This window comes from Salvelinus fontinalis, chromosome 2, assembly GCF_029448725.1.
Source record: "Salvelinus fontinalis isolate EN_2023a chromosome 2, ASM2944872v1, whole genome shotgun sequence".
NCBI lineage: Eukaryota > Metazoa > Chordata > Actinopteri > Salmoniformes > Salmonidae > Salvelinus > Salvelinus fontinalis.
In genome coordinates, this window is record NC_074666.1 from 27,063,253 (window position 1) to 27,075,429 (window position 12,177).

Here is a 12,177-nt window from a genome sequence, read left to right on the forward strand (position 1 = left end):
GTCGCAACAAAATAGAACATTGCGGATAAAGTTCGGAATGACACCATTTCATGTGTACAACATCTAAAGACCTGTGTCACTATACTGAGAGCTTTAATGTTTAGAAAAGGACATATTTCGGTGTTTTTGGAGCCTTTGTTTATGTGTTTTGTTGGCCCACATACTACACAACGAGGATGAGAGAGTGATGTGCTGTTTGGAGTAAGTTTCTCAAAAACATGTGAAATCCCATCCGACCCGTCTATAGCACGCCATTTACAAACAAAAATTGAGATTTGGTTGTAAAAAATAAAAATAGGTCTCCTTTATGGTCAACCCTGCTATGTGAACTGAACTCTCATTTTAATGTGGTGAAACTATTCATTTTTGTATATTTTCTTCTAAAAGAAACATTGAACATCTAATAGTAAAATCCTAGTGGAAAAGCAGGTGAGCTGGCTCTACTATTTTCAGCCATGTTCTGGTGTTTTGTGGTGGAATAGTGAACGGGTTGAACATAACATGTCAACTCTGTTACCGATCGGTAGACAGGCTAGACATTTAACAATGATACTTTTTTTGTGAAGCTTACTTTCAATTGCGCCTCCCTGTTTCCTGCTTTTTTATGAAGGCGCATGTGCTCTTTATGAAAGAATTTAAAAATTAGGTGTTACACTACTCAAAAGGCACCCAATTAGTGGAACGACACAGCTATATCCTACATGAGACAATTCATCCAGGGATTATATCAGAACTTCTGTTGCAAACATGCTCCCCCCCCCCCCCTCCCCCCATGAGGGACAGGGGACTTATAGCACTATGACAATTTGCCTCATAAAACCCCTTTTTCCCCTGATATTCAGTGCATGTATATCTTGATAGCTAAAGAAAGAGAACAAGATCCCTAGAAAGCCCCCGTCATAGCAGAAAGTAAATGCATTCCCTTTGAAAACCAACAGACATGACAGGAAGAAACAAACGCATGGCGGAGCTTCAAACGAGCCAGACCAAAACCATTCCAGCATGAACTACTGTATGCAAATGTACCAGATCCAACGCATGTGACATAAAGCCCTATCCCTTCACAGCAGCTTTCCCTCCCATCCTCTAAGAACCATTAAAAATCAAAACAGTATTGAAGCAAGATAAATACTTGTCTTTCTTCTATACACTGATATTGGCTAAATATTCCTTGAAGCGCAAGAGCAGACAGTCCAAACACATGTCGAGGAGACAAGTGCATTTCTAAGTGGTAAGGAGGATATGCTGAAGTGTCAGGTGTATGGACTTGCAGTGAGAAGTCAGGTTGTAGGGAGACAGCCTGATACAGTCATTTGAATAAACCACAAGCTCTCCAGCCCTCAAACAGAGATGACAACAGGAGCTTAAAGATGCACTCCAGGATCCAAATTCAGAACATTTCACATTATGACGTACTACCCAAAAAACAGGGTCCACTTTTGGCTTGTGAGCACCACTTTCAAAACTACTGGCTGAAATAATACAACAGTTTAAGAATGCATCTGCTTTTCATAGGCTATCTTAAATAAGCCAGTGGTGATAATCTCTATTTATATCACTTCAAAGCTGTAGAGTTGAGGTGGAAAATATGTTGTGAGAGATGTTGTGAGAGATTGTTCTTTTCAAAGCTCTTAGTAGCAAGTGAAAATGGCTATAACATGTTTGATTTCAATAGAAGTTGTATGTGCACTCTGACTTTCCCCTGCCCTTGCCTCTGGTGCTAGCTAGCATTGCTCACTTATGTGCATATGAGGATGGTATGGGGGAGGGGTATTAGGAGCATATAAAAGGATGGTACATCTGTCTCTGGTATGTACGTGTAGGATGGTGGTTAGAGAGAGAGATGTAGTATTAGTCTCTGTTACGCTGTGGACTCTGCCAGCATTGCATCACTGTCACTTTCCTTCCGGGAGTCTGCTGGAACCCCTCTCCTTCTCATCCTCTTCACTGCGGTGTCTCCTGTACAGAAGAGGGTTGTGGGAGGAGAGAGGAGAAAGAGAGGGCTTTATATAGGAGAAACACTGCTGAACTGAACCCTGGCTGAAAACTACGGGTGCTTGAGATCTGTAGAGGTCACAGGACACATATCAAGCTTCCTCCAGGGGTCAAGGCCAGGGACAGCAGTATAAGCTGCGCCAATAGCAGCGCAGCACAATGACCCTTTCCACTGTGTCAATCAATAGTGCAGCAAAGATCATGCAGGGATGCCAAGGGCCAAACAAATCAAAACACTGGATTTCAAGGTCAGAACATATGCCTGTTTTTTTATAGTGTTATTTTCCTTTCTCTGGAAGCTTCGTAACAGCCATATGGTGAGGTGGAAGGATAGAGTGAAAACAGAAAAGGTTTAAGGTTAGCATGGTTAGGGATCAGTCTCCATAACCCTGCTTCAGGGCTAAAGTAGAGCATCCATTTTTACTTTGAACAACATAATGAAATAAGAACGCAGTGGTCCAGTAAATTTACTAAGCTGGGTAACATCACCTCTATAGTCAAAGTGACTCTGCCCACATTTCTATTATTATTATCCTGCTGTTAAAGAAACTGACATACTGTATGGTTACCCTCAATCTAGCATATTAAATACATGGTGGCTATATGCAGTAATCAGTGTTCATGTTCAATTAGGTGTATAGTTATGTCTTGTTGGGGCCTGGAGGGAGCACATTTAAAGTGGTCGTGCTTGATGGATGGTTGTGTACCAGGGATTGTGCTGTACTGCAGTCATTAATCACATGGGCACCTAGCTGTCTACTAGTTTGTACATTCAAAACAAAAGAAATGCTTTATTCTGTGATACTTCATTTCTACCTGGCCCACCCCGAGTGGATAAACACTTACTTACATTTTAGTAATTTAGCAGGCGCTCTTACCCATGGCGACTTACAGGATCAATTAGGGTTAAGTGCTTTGCTCAAGAGCACAGACATATTTTTTACCTAGTCAGCTCGGGAATTCGAACCAGCGACCTTTCGTTTACTGGCCCAATGCTCTTAACTCGTAGTCCGTCATTGTAAAATAAGAAATTGTTCTTAACCGACTTGCCTAGTTAAATAAAACATTTAAACTGCTAGGCTACCTGCCGCTAGGCTCCCTTCAAGTTCATACCTGACATGAACTTCAACTTGTTTGATTACGTATTTATTCATTTGACAAGGTTAACATGTTCATAATGTTGCTATAAAGTCAACAGGTTTGGTTAGAGTCACCATGCTTTCACTCCATTCCCAGGCATAACCTACTGCAGGCCAGGGGCTTTAGCAACTATCAGACTTGTAGAAATACTTCATCACTGCGCTGTCCATCCTTTTCTTCTTCTCGGGGTCTCTGTTCAGCGCCCTCTTCCTTATCTGAGGCAGGGCGGGCTGGACCTCTCTTCACACTGTTGGCGCTGTGGTAGGAGTCAGTTGAGGCTGAGCTGGAATAAGAGGACTCCTTCCTGGAATCTTCCTGGACTTCTTGCCTTTCTTCTTGGAGATCCACCTGTTGCGACGGTCGTCTTGAGTCTGAGGAGCTCTTCTTCTTGGCCTTGCCTCTGCTAGAGCTAGTGGTGCTGCGGGAGCTGGAGCTAGTGGTGCTGCGGGAGCTGGAGCTAGTGGTGCTGCGGGAGCTGGAGCTAGTGGTGCTGCGGGAGCTGGAGCTAGTGGTGCTGCGGGAGCTGGAGCTAGTGGTGCTGCGGGAGCTGGAGCTAGTGGTGCTGCGGGAGCTGGAGCTAGTGGTGCTGCGGGAGCTGGAGCTAGTGGTGCTGCGGGAGCTGGAGCTAGTGGTGCTGCGGGAGCTGGAGCTAGTGGTGCTGCGGGAGCTGGAGCTAGTGGTGCTGCGGGAGCTGGAGCTAGTGGTGCTGCGGGAGCTGGAGCTAGTGGTGCTGCGGGAGCTGGAGCTGCTGGAAGACCTGGTGCATTAGTCCACCACCGAGCCAGACACTGAGCGACGCACACTGGAAAATACCGCCCAGACCCTCATCCTTCTTCACGGCTCACACTGGTGATGCTGCTAATGCTGGTCATAATATCATCCTCCATGTTCGGCATGCTAGGGGCCAGGAAGAACACCTTGGAGTCCTTGTCAAAGTCTGGGCTATGTGGGGCCCAGCAGCACTCCAGACCCTTCCTGGCCCTGCTGGTGGCCTCAGAGTAGGCCTGGGAGATGACCGAGCCATGGTCATCATCTTGATCAGCTCTTAAAAGAAGTCCCAACATGCTGTCATCCTAGTCTGTGGACTTAGACTTGGCCTTGCGTAGGAAGGTGCGGTCCGGGGTGTACTGAAGAGGGAGCTCTCATCCCCCTGGCATCCGATGGAGTCTTTCAGGTTGGAGCACTTCCTGTAGCTAAGGGAACTCATCACAGACACCGACCTGCTGTCTACTTCTTTGCCTTCCTTTTCTCTTTTATCTCCTTACCGTCTTTCCCTTCCTTTGCATCTACATTCACTGCATTTCTGAGAGGCCATGAGGAGGAGGGTGTAGGCAACATGGACACCATGGAAACAATCAACATAGATACATGAGAGAAATAGACAGAGAACAGATGAGAATTTAGAGACTTGAGAGAGAAATGATGAAAATGAAGCGAGTCTAATAAGGAAAGTTAGGTTGTGAGTTGATCTGCTAAAGCTCATCAAAGAAAGCAGGTATATACGGGGCTAACCTGTGCTGTCTACCAAGGGGGAGGAGATGTATTCATCTCAGGCAGAGCAGAGAGAGGGGCCATTTAGCAGACATGCCAGCTGGCCATGGGCCACTTCAATAAATCTGACAGGCAGCACAGCGCCTGCTTCCCTCTGCCTGCTGTCATTAGAGGGATGATAGGGAGGCAGAGAGAGATGACACCTAATCTCATGAAATACTTACCCTTCCATTCCACCCTGCCTCAGGTAATCGTGGGCTCTTTAGCTTTCAGCAGGGTAAAGGTATATAGGATGGGAATGAGGAAGCCTGCACTGCTCTATCAGGGACCAGCCAGAAAGAAGGGGGGTGATATCATAATGATGTGCCTGAGGACTGAGGAGGCTGATAAACAGCCCAACAGACAGACAGGACAACACAACACTGACCTGGAGCTCTTCAGATGGCCCTCAGCTGACAGGGTCTTGGTGGATCCCTTATTCTTGGACAGCCAGGACTTGACATCGTCCACACGGTCCTCCACCTCTGAGTCCATGTCCAAGTCGTCACCACTGTGGGAAAGAGATTGAAGGAGAGCAAACAGTGTTGTTATGTTGCTGTTTGCAGGAGGCAGAGCAGTTTAAGCCCAGGGAGGGCTATTGCAGATCCGCCACAGAGGACAACTGTTGGTTTGGACAGGAAGTACAACAGAGATAACCCACACACACAGACCAATCAAAAGTTATGAATGTCATAACAGCTTTCTGATGCAGTTAGTCAAACAGCAGATGTGTTCCAGTCATGGTGGCAAACTGTGGTTAGCGCAATGTAAAGGAAGGCAAGCTTTAGGGAGACCACAACAGCCTATTGACTTCGAGCAATGACAGACCCATATGCACCCATTCGCAAACTAGTTTACTAGTCAAGTGTTGTACTCCTACTTTCTGAATATTAATCAAATTATCTGTCACAAAGCTAAAGTTATGCGAAAGTAACTAAGTTCGATGAAAAAACTAAAACAAAGCTCATTTGAAAGCAAGAATAAACAGCTATTAGACAATTGGTGCATCCATAAATATGGGTACAGTACCTGAGTGCTTTCACTTCCCATGTTAAGTGTATAATCACTTACGACGGGGGCGGTCGAGCGAAACGACTCGTGGTGCCTCCGAGCAGAGCAGAATGCAAATGAATGGAGCTCATGAAAGCGTAATTAACTCGGTGGCCATAGCCAGGCTGTTAAGGCCTCTGTGGTGTGTGGCTGAGCGTGGCCTGTTGATGTAGATTGTTATTGGGGCTGAGCCGATGACAGCCCTCTAGCCCTGGCCTTGACAATAACAAGCAGTAAACAGAGACTGGAAGGAACCCAAGGAGAAAGTATATTAGATCATGCCTCTGAAAGGTCGGCAGGCACATTTCAATCCGGATTCATCTGTTCCTCACTCCCAGAGGTGAAGCATCTCTGCCTCTGCATTATGCATCTGTTTGTCTCCGGGAGAGGAAGGGAGAGGTGGAGGGAAGGAGGGAAGAGGGAGGGCACCCACAGGGTCTAAAGACTTAGATTATGAACAAATATGTCTGGGAACCATTAAGCCTAGCAGGGTTCATTAGTTTATAGTAACAGAATGAGCTATAAAGGAACATCCTGAAAGAACACACACTGCAGTCAAGGAGGACTAATCATTTGGATCATAACCAACAACAATGTTCAGTGTCTGACGTCAATCCAATCAACAATGTTCAGTGTCTGATGTTGCATGACAGTAATACAAATACCAAAGCAAGGCACAGATCTCCCCTGTCCCAGCTTATCTGGTGAGGCTGGGAAAGAATGCAAAGTGCTAATCACGAGCCAACATAGTGGATCATATTCAAAGAGGTCTCCAATGATGGCCTTCTCAAATGGTAATAGTTAAGTGGTATAGACCGCTGGGCAGCACCCCTGCTCACATATTTACATATTTATTAGCAATATGTTGCTCAGGACAAGGCAATAAACCACACGTTCAAACAAGTCTCTATGGAGAACAAAATGTTTGAGTTGCCTCCTCTCTACCTGCATGGAGGCACACAAACTGGATGGAGAGACCACTTTGGGGGAGAGAAATAGAGACAATTCTGGCCATTGCAGCAGTCTATGGACATCAACATTAGCTACCTTATTAGATTCAGTTACTCAGGGTCTCATTATCAATGTTTCAAACAAAGCTTGATGGGAAAGGACTGACTCCCACAAAGTCTACAAGGCAAAACTACGCACATCTTTCCCACATACACACCAACACCTGCACGGGAGCAGCTGTGGCACACACAGAGGCGGCTTGTAATCGAGGGCTTTGCAAATGGTGTCACACAATTTATGTCCTTGGCCTCACACCACTGGCGAAACAGCGCTGAGGCTCCAGGGAGCACCGGATTTAGAGCTCGACATTAATTGCTTCTGACAATCGGCCTCCACTGGTTGTATATCTCTGTTACATATTTTACCTTTATTTATTACATATAGAGTACCAGTCAAAAGTTGACAGACCTACTCATTCAAGGGCTTTCTTTATTTTTACTATTTTCTACAGTGTAAAATAATAGTGAAGACATCAAAAACTGTGAAATAACACATTTGGAATCATGTAGTAACCAAAAAAGTGTTAAACAAATCAAGATATATTTGAGATTCTTCAAAGCAGGCACCCTTTGCCTTGATGACAGCTTTGCACACTCTTGGCATCCTCTCAACCAGCTTCATGAGGTAGTCACCTGGAATGCATTTCAATTAACAGGTGTGCCTTGTTAAAAGTTAATGTGTAGAATTTCTTTCCTTCTTAATGAGTTTGAGACAATTAGCTGTATCTTGACACGGTAGGGGTGGTATACAAAAGATAGCCCTATTTAGTGAAATACCAAGTCCATATTATTGCAAGAACAGCTCAAATGTGCAAAAACAAACACTCCATCATTATTTAAAACAAAGTTCAGTCAATCCGGAAAATGTCAAGAACTTTGAAAGTGTCTTCAAGTGCAGTCGCAAAAACCACCAAGCACTATGATGAAACTGTCTCTCATGAGGACCGCTACAGGAAAAGAAGACCCAGAGTTACCTCTGCTGCAGAGGATACGTTCATTAGAGTTAACAGCACCTCAGATTGCAGGCCAAATCAATGCCTCAGAGTTCAAGAAACAGACATGTCAACATTAACTGTTCAGAGGAGACTGCGTGAATCAGGCCTTCATTGTCAAAATGCTGCAAAGAAACCACTACTAAATGACACCAATAAGAAGAAACTTGTTTGGGCCAAGAAACACAAGCAATGGACATTAGACCTGTGGATCCAAATTTTAGATTTTTGGTTCCAACCGCTGTTTCTTTGAGACAGACGCAGAGCAGGTGAATGGATGATCTCAGCAAGTGTGGTTCCCACTGTGAAGCATGGAGGAGGTGGTGTGATGGTGCTTTGCTGGTGACACTGTTGGTGATTAATTTAGAATTCAAGGCACACTTAACCAGCATGGCTACCACAGCATTCTGCAGTGATACACCATCCCATCTGGTTTGTGCTTACTGGGACTATCATTTGTTTTTCAACAGGACAATGACCCAAGACACACCTCCAAGCTGTGTAAGTGCTATTTGACCAAGAAGGAGAGTGACGGAGTGCTGCATCAGATGACCTGACCTCCACAATCACCCGACCTCAACCCAATTGAGATGGTTTGGGATGAGTTGGACTGCAGAGTGATGGAAAAGCAGCCAACAAGTGCTCAGCATATGGGGGAAATCCTTCAAGACTATTGGAAAAGCATTTGGTTGAGAGAATGCTGAGAGTGTGCAAAGCTGTCAAGGCAAAGGGCGGTTACTTTAAAGAATCTCAAATATAAAAACACTTCTTTGTTTACTATAGGATTCCAAAAGTGTTATTTCATAGTATTGATGTCTTCACTATTATTCTACAATGTATAAAATAGTAAAAATAAAGAAAAACCCTTGATCGAGTACATGTGTCCAAACTTTTGACTGGTACTGTACTAATATACCATCATACAGCTCCTATGGATTATTCCTGTCTACAGTATTCTGCACATAGATCGTCTTGGTCCCAGCATCTCATATCAAATCAAATGTTATTGGTCACATACACATATTTAGCAGATGTTATTGCAGGTGTAGCGAAATGCTTGTGTTCCTAGCTCCAACAGTGCAGTAATATCTAACAGTGCAGTAGTATCTGACAATTCACAACAATACACACAAATCTAAAAGTAAAGGAATGGAATTAAGAAATATATAAATATTAGATTGAGCAATGTCAGAGTGGCATTGATTAAAATACAGTAGAATAGAATACAGTATATACATATGAGTAAACAGTATGTAAACATTATTAAAGTAACTAGTGTTCCATTATTAGTGGCCAGTGATTCCAAGTCTATGTATATAGGGCAGCAGCCTCTAAGGTGCAGGGTTGCGTAACCGGGTGGAAGCCGGCTAGTGATGGCTATTTAACAGTCTGACGGCCTTAAGATAAAAGCTGTTTTCCAGTCTCTCAGACCCAGATTTGATGCACCTGTCTTGACCTCGCCTTCTGGATGATAGCGGGTGAACAGGCCTTGGCTCGGGTGGTTGATGTCCTTGATGATCTTATTGGCCATCCTGTGACATTGGGTGCTGTAGGTGTCCTGAAGGGCAGGTAGTTTGCCCCCGGTGATGCGTTGTGCAGACCTCACCACCCTCGGTTGCGGGTGGTGCAGTCGCCATACCAGGCGGTGATACAGCCCGACAGGATGCTCTCAATTGTGCATCTGTAAAAGTTTGTGAGGGTTTTAGGGGCCAAGACAAATTTCTTCAGCCTCCTGAGGTTGAAGAGGTGCTGTTGCACCTTCAGTAGTTGCGCCTTCTTCAACACACTGTCTGGGTGGGTGGACCATTTCAGATCGTCAGTGATGAGTACGCCGAGGAACTTGAAACGTTCCACATTCTCCACTGCGGTCCAGTCGATGTGGATAGGGGCGTGCTCCCTCCACTGTTCCCTGAAGTCCACGACATCATGGTCACACACTGTGTTTACTGCTCATAGCAGAGACAGATCCACTAAATCCATGTCATTTGAGTACTGTGTACACATTGACTCACATACGGTACTGTACACTCTTCAAGGATTGGTTGTGTGATCTTCCTACGACCATGACGTAATACATTTGACAAAGAACTGCCTGAAATAGAATAGTGCACTGGAAAGATGACATCCTTTCCTCTTAATGTTTACGGTGCTTGTCAGAAAAGGTGGAAAAAGATGTTCAAACATTTCAGACCTATTAATTATTCTTTATCCCTTTCACTCAAAAAAATACATCTATCCTACCATTGTCACCTTTTTCCTGGTGCAATTACTACAAATAAAGATCAAATGGGAGCACTAATCTGTCTGAACGTTCCCTTCACAATTCACTGACAAATCAATTCTTCAATTATTGTTTATCGCACTGCTTTTACATACAGATCAAAGGTGGGGACAAATTTGCTAAGTAACCATGGGGATTCACTTTCTTTTCTCAAAAGCATCTAAGTGAGGAACCTATAGTCTTGATGCTAACATACAAAGACACAGTGCACTGTGCTGATTCACATGAGCCGCCTTGTCTGTCTGCTGGCAAATTAATTAATAACAATAAGAGGAATTGAATCATAGGGCAGGGAAGTGTTCTCTATTGGAACAAGCAATTAGAGGTTAATACTGATACAAATAATGAATGCTGAGAAAATTAACTGGTGACACCAACTACAAATCACACACTTTCATCCAAAATTGTGATGTACATTTGCATTTTTTCATCAAAATATGACGAGATACAACTGGAATGTTAACTTAAATTATGGGTCTTTAGAATTAATACTTAACCAGAAAGACTTATGTCGAAGTCTAAAGTGAGTAAGCTAGTACACATTAAAAACAAGCAGCTCAACCAGATGCTACAGAGAGCCAACCTACAAAGACTACAGGGCGATTCCACGCCAGCTGACAATATTTTTGGTATCTCAGATTGTTCGGGCAATTCTCACAAAGAAACTTAATTTGGAGGAAGGAAGTTTGAAAAGATTTTTTACATTAGCACAAACCATTTGAGAAAATCATGATGAAAGTGGCCATTTTAGGCCCTTTTTAGACCTATACATGCCTCCCATAAGACTATGATCTATGAACATGATCCAGACATCTTGTCACTATGCTCCCTATAGTGTGCTCTAACATAAAAGCTCAGAGTAATGAACTGTAACACAATGCACATTAGTGACATCTGCTGGTCATCAATAAAAGCAGTGTTTGATGGTGAGAAGTTTTCTCCTTGGTTCAGTGGTTACATGCCAACTCTAGCGGGCACCTTTTTGTTTCTGGATCTTTTTAGAATTTAACTAATTTTGAGTCACAATTGTGTTTTATCTACTCTGACAATTAATACACAGATTAAAAGGGGAAACCCAGTTAGAGCTAGTAATCTCTCCTCCATCCGAGGACTATATATGGCGGTTGGCAACCAACTTTAAGGTGCTTTACCACCACCAACTGGACTGGAGTGTGGACCTCAGTTCAGTAGCAACAGCAAGCTAGCTAGCTAAACGTCAAAACACAAACACTCATGGACACGTCCCCAAATGAATATAGTTGGTTCAGAGTTAGTTTTGATATTTCAATTTTTCCAGATTGCATCTGGTGTAGATGTACAAAATCAACATGCACGCGATTTGGAACGCACGAGCGTGCCTGGTCTAGTCAGCATGTTAGACATGAGTCTTAGTAGCCCACAATCAGTTACCAGTGTAGGTTCACAGCTTCCATCACGCTTCCCTTTTGTTGTTGCTGTGAATCTATTTTATTTACTGTCAAAAACTGTGAATATATGGTATCATTTAGGATGCTTAAGAAAAAAGCTTATACTTTACTAAATACAACTAATTGTTTGAAAAATGTGCAGAAAGTGTGGTGTCAAATAAAACGATTTTCTAAATAATATGCCTTCGCAGGGATTCGACCCCATTCCCTGTGAATGGTTCTGGTCCCCGGGAACCCAACTACCTGTTAGGGCTACCGTTCAAGTGATGCGACATATAAAAACCCTTACTACATTGGTAGTACAGTGTCCAGTAGAGGTCGGTGTTTGAAAGCAACTTGGAATCGAAGACACTGGAACCGCAGCAAAATCTGTGGAATTTTGCATTTTTCAACACACAGTTTGAAAAACCACACAAATCAAACTGAGCTTCAAGACATCATTGATCACGTGATAATGTTTAATTGAAAAGAGCATTGGAGCTCCATTATCAATCATCCCATCAGTATCAATTTATATGTAAAAAATGGATCACATCATTATACTCCTTAGTGTTTACTCAAATATGGAGTATGACAACATTAGGAGGCATATATAGGTCTAAAAAGGGCCTGAAATTACCAATTTCATCATGATTTTACAAAAAAAAACGTAAAAAGCACGTTTAACAAACTTTTTCTCAATGAAGTTCCGATCTGAGAGTTGCCAGAACAATCTGGCAGTAGTGGAACAAGTACCCAATTGTCATACTTGA

At 43.4% G+C, this 12,177-nt stretch overlaps 1 protein-coding gene across 1 annotated transcript in view; it reads right to left on the minus strand.

The window, feature by feature from the left end:
- Nucleotides 1–758: 758 nt before the first annotated feature.
- Nucleotides 759–12,177, minus strand: part of LOC129815409 (unconventional myosin-XVIIIa-like) — a 102,667-nt gene continuing 91,248 nt past the window's right edge. Inside the window, exons 38-39 of the mRNA XM_055869209.1 lie at nt 5,054–5,176; nt 759–1,959 (exon numbers count right to left, since the gene is read on the minus strand). Coding sequence (XP_055725184.1) covers nt 1,896–1,959; nt 5,054–5,176 — 187 coding nt within the window. The 3' untranslated portion in view covers nt 759–1,895. The remainder of the gene's footprint in view (nt 1,960–5,053; nt 5,177–12,177) is intronic.